The 15,093-nt window shown below is 38.5% G+C and overlaps 1 protein-coding gene across 1 annotated transcript in view; it reads left to right on the top strand.

Moving 5' to 3' along the window:
• Positions 1-15,093, top strand: part of LOC146611183 (regulator of telomere elongation helicase 1-like) — a 44,842-nt gene that overhangs the window by 23,416 nt on the left and 6,333 nt on the right. The window contains exons 7-21 of the mRNA XM_085344288.1: positions 1,127-1,211; positions 1,365-1,430; positions 3,132-3,288; positions 3,551-3,589; positions 3,667-3,742; positions 5,296-5,393; positions 5,508-5,563; positions 5,755-5,826; positions 6,019-6,100; positions 6,269-6,401; positions 7,394-7,507; positions 10,490-10,530; positions 11,861-11,946; positions 13,729-13,806; positions 13,956-14,033. Of these exons, the coding sequence (XP_085200414.1) occupies positions 1,127-1,211; positions 1,365-1,430; positions 3,132-3,288; positions 3,551-3,589; positions 3,667-3,742; positions 5,296-5,393; positions 5,508-5,563; positions 5,755-5,826; positions 6,019-6,100; positions 6,269-6,401; positions 7,394-7,507; positions 10,490-10,530; positions 11,861-11,946; positions 13,729-13,806; positions 13,956-14,033 (1,261 nt within the window). The remainder of the gene's footprint in view (positions 1-1,126; positions 1,212-1,364; positions 1,431-3,131; positions 3,289-3,550; positions 3,590-3,666; positions 3,743-5,295; positions 5,394-5,507; positions 5,564-5,754; positions 5,827-6,018; positions 6,101-6,268; positions 6,402-7,393; positions 7,508-10,489; positions 10,531-11,860; positions 11,947-13,728; positions 13,807-13,955; positions 14,034-15,093) is intronic.

Below are 15,093 nucleotides of genomic sequence, written 5' to 3'. Positions count from 1 at the left end.
CAACAATCTACAAGTGCCTGAGTGTGAAATAATAATAAATAATAAATATGATTTATGAAATAATAAATTGGCCACTAGAGGATATGTGGGCCACTGATATCAGGACATGAAAACTCCTCACGATGTATAGAGATCTCCATCAGACGCCCAGCACCACAGGCAACAGAAAGAGGCGAAGTTACAATGCAGGATGAAACACTGAGCATCCATGAATTCATCAGCAAGATGGGCCACCCGAGGTGAGCTGCTCCAAGTATGCCAAAGACATGATCAGGAACCATCATGGACAATCCCTGCAGTGGACGTACCATCAACATATCAACATGTTAGCTAGAAAAGGCCAGGTTAAAGGACAGCAGAGTCCTTAACGGACAGGACCCAAGTTGCAGACTGTGCAAAGGTTCCCCGGAGACTATCCAGCGCATAGTAGCGGGATGTAAGATGCAAACTAGGGCAGGCTACACTGAGAAGGACGATCAAGTGAGTGGGATACAGGAACATCTGTGCTGCATGTGTACTAGAAGTCCCCAGGTCCTGATGGGAGACAACACCAAAGGTGGTTGAGAAAAATTGGGCCTGTGTCCTGTGGGTCTTTCAAGTAACAGAAAACCGCAGCTGTGATAGAGGGGACAGCAACATCAGGTAGGAGCACAAGAAAATAGAAAAGTGCTAAAATAGAAAATGGAGAAGGGCTAAAGTAACAACTGGAGCAGATTTGAAATGAATGAAAGGGCCTTATCACAAATGAGCCATTATCATTTGAAGGATGCTTTTTGACTTTCTTTCAGTAGTTGTCCTGAAACTTCACTACCAAGAAACAGTACCAGAAGCATGATGGTTTTTTTTTTTCATTTTAATGTCTTTTTAACCCTTCAAATTCTGAGTCAAAATGCAACAGTCATCTGAGCAATAAATCTTAAAAGTCTTAACAACCACCTCCCCTAACAGTGCAGCAACTCGTCCAAGAACCACTGAAACTCAGTAACTGCTGGGCTACGTGGTCACAGGCTAGTGGATGGAAACTATACCTTTTGTACTATGTTATCTCTTTAAACAGCTATCAGAATGAGTCAGTTTTTCTGTAAAGTTCACGTATTTGATTTCGCATTTGCAAATTTTTCCACAGAGTCTGTCCTTACTACCTCTCCCGTTCACTGAAACAACAAGCAGATGTCATTTTTATGCCATACAACTACTTGCTAGATCCAAAGGTAAGCTCTGTCATACACATTACATCTGAGGCTGACATATGTGACCATAAATGAGCATCAACAGAGACTTTAGTGTTGTGATTGGCACTGTCATTTCTAATCTCTATGAATGCTAATATTCAACTGCCTCTCCCTCCCTCTCTCATTCCACAGAGCCGCAAGGCACACAATATCGACCTGAATGGAGCGGTGGTTATCTTTGACGAAGCTCACAATGTGGTAAGGTTATATCTGGTTTCCCCTGTTAAATGTATTCACTAAAAATTGGCATTGTTGTATATAAAAGCTTCAAAGACCACAAGTGACCCACTACTAAACGGGGATGGTCTACACTAGAGGGTTTCAAATTCATGTTAACTTGCAGGCCACATCGGGCCTAATTTGAAATCAGAGGGGCTGGTCTACTCAAACCATGAGGACATATTAAAACCAATGTTTCCTTTGAAAACCAGATATTGAACTAATATCTTCAGAAAATGTATGATTTTTACTACATCCCATGTCATTACTGTGCATTATAATTTATAGATCGCAGTAGATCTCGAGTATTTTGCAAATGAACAAGTATTTTCTTCTATGACCTGAAAAACCTGTCAAAGCATATATTCTCCTGTATCATCATGCCATGTATATAACTTGGAGATTTCACAGTGTAATCTTCACATTCTGTCACCAAAGCACACTCTCTTTTGATTCACCCACTAATTATACTCACAGTATTCATTCACTGTAGCTTTAGGAATTTGCTCACTTCGATTGTAGCCGACTCTCTAGCAGCACGGCCTCTTCACCTGTCCCTCCTCCACATTCCTGCTCAGTATGTCAGAGCTTTAGTTACTCCTCGGCCCTCTTTAGTAATAACGATACTTGTAATAAATGTAGCCTGTTTACAGCTCTGGAGTCCCGGGTTCACCTGTATCTAGCCAGGCCCATGTAGCAGGTGCAGCCAAAGCTAGCATAGCCACCGTTAGCTTTCACCCAGCATATTGTCCCAAGCAGCCGGGAAAACGGGACAGCTGGGTGACAGTCAGCAGGAAGCGTAGTCCTAAACCGAGGCCCCGGTACACCACCACACCTGTCTATGTCTCTAGTTGTTTTTCCCAACTTGGTGACACATCCTCTGAGCAGCAAACTCTAGTAATTGGCTAATCTGTTTCGACACATGTGAAGCTCGAGACATTTTCTTATTACATTTAAATTTACAGTTAATGCACAATGCAAGGTGCTGCATATTTAAGGCATGATTCATCATTGAAGAATGTGATAAATATGTGACCATGAACTCAGGGTCAAGGTCAGAGGTCACGCTTTCTGAAAATCCTACTTACCCTGATGCTGAGGTGTAGCACTGGTGCCTGCCAATGTTATAATATTTTTTTGGTCAATCATTTCAGTGGTAGAGAGCTAAACAACATATCTGGGATTTTTGCAAAGCAACAATCTAAGCATATGTCATTCTTGATTAAAGCTAATTTGTTATGATTATTAATGTGAACACTGTTCTGGAACATGCTCATCCTGTTATTTTCATCTATTTATTACACGATGGCCACTTTTCCTGACAAAATCTCATTCAGCTTAATGCAACAAATGTAACTTGAGACAAAGGACTCGTTGGTTGTGATGGTCTAATGCCAGTTTGCTCCACTAAAATCTATGTTTTTGTGGACACAACATTCTCAGACAAACTCTACATTTACATTACCTGTACTATCATTCTTTGACATGTAGTAACTACACACCATTTTCATTTCATTCACCGGGTTTAGAGGTTCTATATAAATAAAGTTACTATTTACAAAAACATTGGTTGCACAGACTTATAATAATGTTTAAAATGAATATTTGTTATTTGAATTATGCTGATAATTACTTTTGTTGATACTATCCCACCTGATCTGATGTCTTTTTTGTTTGCAGGAGAAGACATGTGAAGAATCAACCTCGTTTGATCTGACTCCCTATGATGTAGCCTCGGCCATCAATGCTGTGGACAGGCTGCTTGTGGAGCAGGCTAAAGAAATCAGCCACAAAGACTCTGTGAGTGAAGACGTCAACGTGGAATCCCTCAGCTCTGGTAAGAAAACCTTCGCTTATACACATGTTCCTAACAGAGTTTTCCATCTAATACTTAGAGTGTATAGTTGTTTATGAATGTCATGGTACTTTGGGCTACTTGTATACTTTAAAAGTTTGGATTTACTTCTACTTTACTAGCCTTAGTTTTGCCTTGGCCTTAGTTTCATTATTACTAGTAATTTTAGTTTATTCTTTAGTAAAGCAAGTAAAAGGTTGTCAGCTGCAGGTCTTTTGATATTTTGTCTTTTGTTTTGTTTCAGGTTTAAAGTTAGATTTGTCCACCATCGCTAAAATCAAACGTAAGTATTGTGGAGTCGGTCGTCCTGTTGGTTGGTGATTGGAGGTCTTTTTCTAAACTTGTTTTTTGCTTTAACAGAGATACTACTGGATCTGGAAGCTGCCATTGATTCCTATGATGTTCCAAGTGATAAAGGCATTACTAAACCTGGAATGTAGGTGACAGCAGTGCTGAGCAGGCTTTCAAAATAAGAGCGTATGGGTTGCCCATTAATAAACTGATTATACATATGAAAATGAATAAATAAATAAATAAATAAATCTCAAAGCACACTTGATGAGAGCTTGTCCAAGAAAATAATAAATATTGTCAAAGCTTTTCCACCTTCAACAATGCAGGTTTGAAATATGATGGCATTAAAATGTTTGCGTTTTAGCTTCACTAAGATACACACATCCTTACAGAACAGATAAGAACATGTATCTGTTCATGTTTATTTTGTTGGTTCCCTGAATGCCGTTAAGGTCATGTGGAAAAAGCAGACAATGTAAGAGAGAAAGCTTCTAAGGCAACAAAGCCAGACTTGAAGTGCAGTCAGTGTAAAACATCAGTAGGATGAGGGCAAGAAACAAGACTTTAAGTGATGACATCTGACCAGGATGAGAGTAAATTTTATTTTAAAGGCGTCAATTCGTCATTTTTCCAAAACAGACTGTCGACATTTATTTCCACACACGTCTGAGTCGGTTCTGTTCCATAGAGTATGGTTCAGGTAAAAAAACACACGTCACAGGTTGGTGTGTCGTATCGCTCGTGTGTGTTTTATGCATAGATTTGTGCGTTTGTGCTTCGTATGATGTCTGTTATGTTTAAAGGCTGTCTACATCCAATTTTCATTCATGGGAATGCCCTGAGAACTTCCTGACATTTAGCACGTGCATTTCCTCTCTAACCCAAAGGTTATATGCAAACTCAATCAGAAATCATAAGTGACACGTACGAGTTCACGCTTTGACCCCTGCCTCACTCGGCTCCGCCTCCTATGTACTGCATGTATCAAACAAAAGAAAAATGCCAAAATTAGTCTTTTAAAAAAAGGCTAAAACAATGTGGCCTCAAGAAAAACACCTGATTATAACTATTATTATAGATACATTGGTTCTTATATATAATGATCATATCTATTGGATTATAAGTGGAATTTATGGAGTGATTAAGACAAATTGAACATTGGTGACATCCTACATGTTATATACACAATGTACAACATTGTTGTGCAGAAGGAAAAACTGAGATATCACATTTGATTTTTAGCAGCATGAAAAATGCTTTTCTTTTACATCCATATTTGAAATAATTGTCTATAATGTTTTGTGTGAATCAATGTTAACTGCATACAAAAAACATTTTTTTAAAAATGTACCTTAGTCAATTTAACCGCTGTTAAAATGGACACACAGCAGAACAACAACAAGCTCTGAGTCTGAGATCAGTTTTACTTATATTGTCATACTTTATTGCAGGAAACTGACACAAATGTTCCCAAAGTATTTTAGGGTAGTGTGGTGACACTGTGACAAATCTGTGGTTGGAGTCATGTATTTAAAATAAAACAAGAAGAAGAAAGTGGTCAGAGACTGTGTGGATAGTCCTTAGACTACCGTGACATAAACCCTAGTGGGGTTCTTCCTTAGGTGGTCAGAGAATGATTCTGAATGTTAACTGTTATAATAAACCTGCACTGCATGTCTCTCTGTTGTGTCTTAGTTTCATCTATGAGGTGTTAGAAAGAGCTCATCTGACCTACAGCAACAAGACGGCAGTCTATGAAGCTCTGGAGCAGATCATTGGATACCTGGCAGGACGTAGGACACATTATCACTTCATTTATCATCTGTAACATTTGCTGGGTGTATTATACAGATCATCTTAGTGCTACTAAGTAACAAGTGACCTGTTTGATGCATGTTTCTCACCAGAGCCCGGAATATTCCTCAATACAAGTGGACTCCAGAAGCTGTCTGATATCATACAGGTACACTTTGTATGGATATTAAGCTGTCAAACTGCTTCTTTGTTTGGGTTTTTGGATTGGTCCCATAATATTTGTGTGATTGAGATCATTCAACAAAATGATAGACTTTATTACTATTTATTGCATAAAGAGTAATTATTTAATCACCTCGTGGCGTGTTTGAGCGATCCCCTCTGTTCTGGTGTTTTCAGCTGGTATTTTGTGGTGAACCGTCAGAAAAGGACAGACAGCACCAGATGGAGACCAACACGGCTCATTTTAAGGTGTGTTTTTGTACAGTTGTGTTCATATTGGAACCAGCTAACATATCTTTGCCACACTTGATGGAGAAGTAACTGAAACTGTAACCATTGTTTCGGCATCTTAAATGTTTAATTTCTTTTTTTCTTCTTTTCTTTTTTTTTTTCTTGAAATGAAATGACTAATGATGAGCTTGTGTCATGTGTTTGGCTCAGGTTCATATCCATCGGGACACCAGCGTTCACAAAAAGAAACAGAGTGTTGACGTGTGGGCTTCATCTTCATCAAAAAAACAAGGTAACGATGCACAGCGTGATGCGTTGGTGGGTTACATGGAGTCACATGAACTGAATGTAATATCATGATATTTTCTTTTTACATTTAGGTCAGAATGTGAACCCTGTTATGAGTGTATGAACTATTTGTACTGTAAGTAAATGTGATTTGTTTCTCTGCATATTGCAGGCAATATTCTGAGTTACTGGTGCTTCTCTCCGGGCTTCAGTATGCAAGATCTGGTGAATCAAGGCGTTCGCTGCATCATTCTGACCAGTGGTACCCTCTCTCCCCTGTCGTCTTTCACATCTGAGATGAGAATGTAAGTTAGCTGTCACTCTGACTGCACAGTTAAATTTTTCCCACCTGAGTAGCAGCTCATTAAAATAAAACAAAAACACAATGGCCTTTATACCTGTTTAGGCTGAACACTGTCCAGAGTGAACTGTTCTTAAAATGTAAATCTTTGGTGATTTTTGTAACTCACCATGAAAGTTAATGATTCGTTTTAAAGCCAGAAGTATCAGCATAAAAAGTGGTCTTTAACATGGATAAACCAGGAATGCTGATACATTATGTTGCATTTATCTGTCAATAATTAAGAATGACTCTGACATTAGACAGACCTGTGTTTACTTGTTAGCATCCAAAGGCAGCATAGCACCTGCTGATGAATTACATCTAAAACATGTAACATATAGGTTTTTGGAAAGTTAATGTGTTTTGAAAATGTTGTAACCACACCTGGATTTTAAATTAAACAGTCAGACTGTCCAAACCAGGGGTGCCCAATCCCGGTCCTCGAGAGCTACTGTCCTGCAGCTTTTAGATGCATCCTTGTTCCCACACACCCGAATCAAATGAATGGCTTGTTATCAGGCCTTTGCCAAACATGATGGCATGCTGAAGAGGTAATCAAACCATTTGATTCAGCTGTGTTGGAGTAGGGATGCATCTAAAAGCTGCAGGATAGTAGCTCTTGAGGACTGGGATTGGGCAGCCCTGGTCCAAACGATTGCATTAACTGTTCAGAGGTTTCAGGCAGTTTTTACCCCTTAAGGGTGTGATTGTCCCCCAACCTGGCAGGTGGGTGGTGTGGACACACAGGTTTGTGAATGTGATAAATCATGAAGCGGCTGGTGTATGACTTTTAAATTGACACCGTAGGTGGATTTAATAACTCGTAACTTTAGTGTATTCACTTGATTGTCAGTGCAGCCCCTAATGAAACAGTGTTATGCATGTATCTGGGCCAAATATGTTTACTGTAATACATCTCTATATGCCAGTGAGTTTCTGCTCCTGCTGTTACAGAGAATTCCCAGTACGTCTGGAGAACAACCATGTGATTGAGCGGGACCAGATCTTTGTGAGCATCATTGCACAAGGGCCTGATGGAGCGCACCTAAGTTCAGCGTTTGATCGGAGGTCGGTATTCTTTTTTAGCGTATGATTACTTTCTAACAGGTCGGTCAAGTTTTGCCATGTGCCTAAATACAAATGAAGGTGCATGGCAAAACTCATTTAGCTGGTAGTCTCTGACCTCTGGGGAAAAGTTGTCAAACCATATTTTTTCTCATCTTTTGATTTATTAGAAAGTCAAGTAAAATCCTGCTGTGTGTGTGGAAGACTTCAACTCACTTTTATATAACACTAGTTCAGGAAAACTGTCTTCTTAAGGCACTTGATATTAGAATGAACACTCCAACAATCAAACTGTTGTGCATTAGAGGTAAACTGTAAATAAGCTGATTCTTATATAGAGCTATTCAGAGATTATTAAGCTAAGCACATAAAGTGGAAGAGTCATAGTAGCAATAAAATCAGTGTTCACAAGACATGAGATTCCAGATTATCTACTTTGTTTCTACTATATTACCAAAAATGAAAACACACTCACTGAAACACACTGAAATAAACAACTCGGCTACATCTGGAAAAAAAAAACAGTTGCATCAGTCAGACAATTGCAGAATATGATCAATTGGAACTGAGACCATTTAAGTACATGGATCCAGACTAACTTGCAACTGCAGCATTTATTCGATGAGATAACTAATGAAATAATTAAATCGAAGCTTTGGCTTGATAAAAACAAATTGTCATTAAATTTGAATAAAACTAAAAATATGTTATTTGGAAATAGCAGTTTAACTACAAATGTTAAGCTTCAAATAAATGCTGTTGATATTGAAAGAGTCAATGAAAATGGATTTCTTGGGGTAATAATAGATCAAAGACTTAACTGGAGAGCTCACATAAGATATATTCATTCCAAAGTATCAATAAGTATTGCAATACTAAACAAGGCAACGCAGGTATTAGACTGGACATTACTTCTACTGTTCACTGGTTTCACCTTAATTAAGTGGTGGGATTAAATAAGTTTGCATTTCTTCAACTTCTTTTTGATATCTAACTGAATCTTTGCTAAATGAACTTTTGTATATACATATACATGATCAAAATAAAAATTAGCAAGAAAACAGAACAGCAGGTTAAACTTATTACTTATTCAGACATTCTCATAGATGCAAATCTGAAAGTGCTGCTGAGCCTTCACCTGTTCAACTTGCCTTTTACATTAAACCAGACATGGTCAGAACTGCTGTCTCTTTTCTCCATCATAGTTACAGCTTTCCTTACTAATGTATTAAAGGCATTATTAACATTATTAACATTATTAATTTTTCACATACTTTGGTACGTTTTAATTTATGTTTATTTTTAGATTTGATGAAGAAAGCACCACTTTGGCTTTCTTGTCCTGACAGAACACTACAGTGTTCAGTATATCAGAACACCAGTGATGAGTTTAAAGCTTTTGAGGGAATCAAAGTGTTTGTAAGTTCAAGCCTTGGTCACAACCAGTCCAATGGACAAGGTGACAATGCAAACAAAAAAAGAAGCTGCTAAGGCAGTCACACCAGGACAAAGGAGATCCTTTTGTTGTAATTCTAGAATGCTAGCAAGGAAACACTACTATAATAATAATAATAATAATAATAATAATAATAAAAAAACCCAACTACCAGATTTATGGTTAGGATATACAAGAGGGATACCTGGAAGCTAGCAAGCATTCTGGAAACGCATGAGTAGCTAAGATATTTCAGGATACACACAAAAAATGAAGGGAGTACAAGAGAAATGGGAATTGAGGAAAAACAGAAACAAGCTTGCTGTCTGTGGTTGGACAACAGGTTGTCCTTGCAGGAAGATGAGTCCTACAACGACAATAAAGGCTGTCAGTGGCATTGAGCTATTAGATCCACATTCACAAGAAGGAAAGATCAGTGTCGCAGCAGGATACATAATAAAGAGATACATAACACTTATAGTGAACCGGGTCAGGGAGATGTATGAAAAATCCTAGGAAAAAAATCCAACCTTATTTCCTGTTCCATAGAACGTGTTTGGTTGATAAGAGTTTAAGTAACTCTTGGTTAAATCGAAATTTTGTAACTGGAAACTGTTATCTTATTATGAAAAACCTTTCAATATAGTGCTGATTCATTTGTAAGACGTTAGACAGTTTTTGTTTGTTTGTTTGTTTGTTTGTTTGTTTGTTTGTTTTAAATAAAAAAAACCCTGATTTGTTAACCCCTTAAAACCAGTGGGAGCGCTCCTGTAGGGTTTAGGTCAGACTTTTAGATCAAATTACCATAACTCTTAAAACAATGGGGCAATCAAAAAATTCCAGCAGTTTCTGAAAGTATCACCTTTTTCAGTTATATTAGGGTCATTATGGTAATCCCAGGCAGGGCACCACATCTAAATCTCAGCAAACAACACAGAAAACAACAAACAGCAAAACGGTAAAAAAAAGAACCCAGATGCCCAATAAAATGTCAGTTTTCTGTAGAGCTTCATCACACTCACTCCCTCTCTCTTCTCTCAACCAACCAGTCTTTTGGGACTGCTGCAGCACTGTGCCTGGGTTTAACGTTATGACCCAAATATCACTGTATCGCTGCTTTCAGGAACCACGAAGTCTTTCAATTGAACAGATGGGAGTTACAGATGTTGAAAAACCTGTCTGATATCAGCGACAGGCTAGGCTTTAGAGGGCTAAAACAGGGGGTGTAATGTGTTAGAGAGATGTCCCTCAGAGGCACCCATACACTTTTCAATTCATGGAGGATGTGTCACTAGGAGATAAGAGCTGTTGTGGCTCAGTAAACAATGATGCTCTAAAACAGGGCTGGGGAACTCCAGGCCTCGAGGGCCGGTGTCCTGCTGCCTGATCTGCCTTATTTGTATGACACAGACAATCCCTTAGCAGTAGCAGTTGGTGAGAGTGGGAAGGAAGAGCTCCTTTTTTATATGTTACCTCATATATATTTTACTGGTTCTGACTTTGAAGTTGTTACTTGAGTGCTAAACTCAAACTGTAAATTTGTGTGGCAGGTTTGTTCCTGAAAACATGGCGTCTTTAGGCAACACCATTGGTAAGATCACAGTATACAGCGTGGAAATCGTTTGATTGTGCTAACATCACCAACATTGTTAACTTTTAGCTCTGTTGTTCATGGTGATGTCATATTGCTTATTACCTTTTTGATATTGTGTTTAAGAGTAGCACTTTTTACTACAGCTTGGCAATAACTGGGTCATAAGGTAGAAACAGAAGGTACTCTTGTACCTGTGCCTATGAAGCAAAACTAATGACTGATAAGAATAGCAATATATTGATTAGACTTAATAATACTACTAATACTGGCTGATGCTGTGACATATAACATATTACTATTTCTACACTATATTGCCAAAAGTATTGAAGACAAGTGTGCGATTGTTTTTATCACTATTTTAATGATGGTGCTCGTGTTAATTTGGTCGTTGGTTGTTGATCAGTGGTCAAGACAATCATGACCGCTCATTGTTCCTCAGTGCTGCTGGTTTCAGTCATTATGCAAATGTACTGTTTATAAGGTTGGGGAAACCTGAGCTGAGACAGTCACCTGGTAGAGTGACGAAATGTCTCTACTGCTGACAACAATACATCTGTATGAACAGGATTAATGTTTTAGGACTGTCCATAAATTTATTTGCCAGTGATGTAATAAAAAATAACCATAACATGATTATAACATTTATATTTAACACACAGACATGTTTTTCTTCTGTTCTGTTTTTTAATTATAGGAAGTATACACACAGATTGTGCAGATTGTTTAATGGTGTACTAATACGACACATTAAATAATATTTACATTGTTACCTTTAAACAAAGAGTAAGGTTGTTAACACAAGGCAGGATTAAAATCCAGCATTATAATACAGAGTATCCTACTTTTTAACCATTAGTTACTATTGCTTTGTTATTATAAGGTTAATGTGAGGGGCCAGTATATACATATTCAGATGCACAGATATAGGAAGATTATTATTAGCAGGTATATGTCATATATGATATATATCATATTGCCAGTATATTACTGTAACTAATTGGTTTTGCCTTATAGGCATACGTTTTTCTATGTTATTACACCCAATTTTGGCCCGTTACCACAACTCGCCTATAACCAATGTTGATACGAGGTAAAAAATAAAAACTGCTTAGATATTATTCTGGTGATTAAGTTGTAGTAATTTGCTATTTCCATATTATTACATTTTTGGCTTTTAATGTCTCGTTATTACCACATTACTGCTGAGCTATCATAGGAAGTGCTACCATGTTGGATTGTATATGGAGTGTGAAATCTTTTGTTTTGATTGTGATATATATTTGTAAGTTATACTCACATATATTTGTAACTTGTGTTCTCTCCTCAGCTAACCTGAGCCGTGTGGTTCCTCACGGACTCTTAGTATTTTTCCCTTCCTTCCCTTTAATGGAAAAAACATTGGAATTCTGGAAAGTAAGTGGAAAGTCAGCAGAGTCACCCGAGGAAAGAAATAATAGTTTGGGCGCGGCGTTTTTAGCTTTTCTAGTGACTTTTATGTTGATGGGGTTTTTTTTCCCATGAACTATATTTTGTATTTTCTAGCAAATTAGAAATCAATTTACTGGAAATTTAATATGGAGACGACTATGCCAATGCTTCTGCTACTGGTTGACTTGTCAGCAGCCAATAAGAGGTAATGGGATGTGTGACAATTGTGTCACACATCCTGTGGAACCAGGACCCCAGTACAGGAAGTCTGGATCAGGTCTCTCTGTTTAAATAGTCCAGTCTCTGAGCCTACGAGTATTAAAAATTGCAGAGAGCTTAGATGGAGCCAATTGATGAGGGGACTCGTCCAGTTCCAACTGCCTCTTAGCCTCCCGATGTCTACTCTGCCTACCCGAAAAACCAGGGCTGAGTAGCCTTGCAGTGCAGAACACCTCACTCAGGAGGCATCCTTGTAAGATGCGCAAACCATCTCAGCTGGCTCCTTTCGATGTGGAGGAGCAGTGGCTCTACTCTGAGCCCCTCCTGGATGGCTGAACTCTTTTCACCCTATCTCTAAGGGAGAGGCCAGCCACCCTTCGGAGGAAGCCAATTTCCACGATCTCGTTCTTTCAGTCAGTACCCACAGCTTGTCACCGTAGGTGAGGGTAGGGACCACCAGTAAATTGAGAGCTTCGCTTTTACACTCAGCTCTCTCTTCACCACGACGGACCTGTACAGCGTCCGCATCACTGCAGCCGCAGAACCAATCGTCTGTCGATCTCCCGCTCCCTTCTCCCATCACTCGTGAGCAAGACCCAGAGACACTTAAACTCCTCCTCCTCCTGGGGAGTGAGAAGCGCTGGGAATGAGGTGCTGATTCTCATTCCCAGCGCTTCTCAGTCGAACCATTCCAGTGCAAGCTGGAGGCGATCACCCGGTGAAGCCAACTGAACCACATCATCTGCAAAAAGCAGAGATCAAATTCCGCGACCATAAAACCGAATAATCAAATCACTTGAACTATACTTTTTCAGTTAACCTACTCGGAGCTAATGCTGATTCTCTTCTGATCTTTGAGAGGAGAGGGTTTGAGGAGAGAAAGAACCAAAGAATGTTAAGCCAAATTGTAAGTCCATAGTTTGGGCAGCAGTTGATCCCTCTGGCGTCTCTGCTGGAACTTTCAACTGTGAACTATGAGATCCAATTTTTTTATTTTACTTTATTTTATTTTAACTGCTCATCTTCTAGATGACAGATGGAAAACCCTTTATTTGTTCTGCACTACAGTATTATACTTGGTTATCCTTTCTCCCACCTCTCTTCCTGGATGTCACATCTTCTGAGGGGATGTCTGGGCTCACACCCATTGTGGCATCCAGTCACTGTTGTTGGCATTTAATCACTACACCTTACCATCCTCCCTGTCTGTTTCTCTCTGTGACCTTACTTCATCATGAATTTAAGCATAGTTTAAACTTCCAAATCGCTTTAACATTTTTTTATTTTCTCATCATTATTTCAATTACATAAATACTTCTTCTTATACTAATTAGAAGCTAAGAATTGCTTTCTGAAGTGTGCAAGAAATACATAAGAAATGCATATTAAAAAATAGAATGTAAAGATATCAAATTAAGTCAAAAGCCTTGTAACCTGTATGAACCAATTTATTTATGTTACGTTTATGTTACTCCGCAGTCAAATGGATCATTTATAACAATCTAAGATGCTGCTGTAAATCATTTCCTGCATGTGTGTCATCACCAGGCTAACGGACATGCAAACCGCATTGAGAACATAAAGCCTATGTTTGTTGAACCTAAAGGGAAGGGCACCTTTAATGACGTGAGTGTTTTTTTTAGGTATCTAATCACTTGGCTGTAAACCCCTCTATTCACATTTTCACATCTAAAAATATTTCCTAAGTTGCTTATAGTAAAAAAAAAAAAAAAAAGTAAAGATCTGATTAAACTTTAGCCTCTGTCTATTCCCAGGTTATTGATGGTTATTACGGCAAAGTCAATGATCCAGCATCCAAAGGAGGATCCTTCTTTGCTGTGTGTCGAGGGAAGGTGAGGAGGCTGTCCATGAAGTCTGTAAAAGTCCTAAAATGTTTTCTGTTATCATGTTTCACCTCAAAACTTCAGCTGTATACAGTGAGTATGCAGTTGTAGTCAGAAGTTTACGTACACTCATCGTGAGCATGAATGTACAACAGGCAAATCATCCCTCTGTATACTTGATAGTCGGCGCGGTGTTCTTAGGTTTGAAGGCCTCACTTTTACTCGTCCAGTCCAGTTTTCATTGTCTGTGAAGGTCTGTGAAGTCATCCAGGTTATCATAGTCTAAGGAGCTTGGAAAGAAAAGCATTTGACCCTAGAACTGAAGAAGCTTCTCAGCTGAGAGGTGAAACGTCTTCAAGCAACTTAAAGAAGTCCAGACACTTTTCTTTCCAAGCTCCTTAGACTACCTGCTCATTGTCAACAACAACACAGTCGTTGTCTTGTTTGTCCAAAAAACTTTTCTCGAGAAATCATTTGCCTTCTCTGTGTGGGCAGCTGCAAATTCTGTTGGTGTTGAATATCCTATTTTCTCAATCTGAGGCTGACCGTTTGAGTCTCCTTCCAGAGCTTGATAAAGTGGTGAGACATCTGAGTAACTTGTATTTACTTAAATAGTTTGAACTGATGATCTTGGAATTTGCAGTTCAGAAATGTTCCAATTGGCATAAATCTACAGTTCTCATTATTAGCTCATTACTGAGTTCCTTGGATTTTCATATTGTTCTGAGTATTGGTCAATCCAGACAAATCTTGTAGTTGTAATGGATCATGATCACTAATGAGTTTATAGGCCTTGACCTCATCAAGTTAAAAGACTTTATGAAAGATTTTAGCAGATGTATGTTAATATTTGAGTTTATGCTTTTGACCCAGTGCGAATAAGAGAAAATCTCAATTAATTTAAAGTTGTGCACTCAATTTTGTGAAAGTCATAAGAGATGAGTGCTGTAACATCATTCCACCCTGAATAAAGCAGTTGGAAGAAATCATTAAAAGCCCCAAATAATCATGACTTTTATACCAAGTAAACCTCTGACCACACCTGTATATGATATTCAAAGGACATGTT

This window comes from Diplotaxodon limnothrissa, linkage group LG20, assembly GCF_057381915.1.
Source record: "Diplotaxodon limnothrissa isolate DT_005_m linkage group LG20, D_limnothrissa_male_GT1.1, whole genome shotgun sequence".
Taxonomy (NCBI): domain Eukaryota; kingdom Metazoa; phylum Chordata; class Actinopteri; order Cichliformes; family Cichlidae; genus Diplotaxodon; species Diplotaxodon limnothrissa.
The sequence above is the reverse complement of the archived record's forward strand: the minus strand, read 5'-3'. Positions and strand labels throughout refer to the sequence as shown.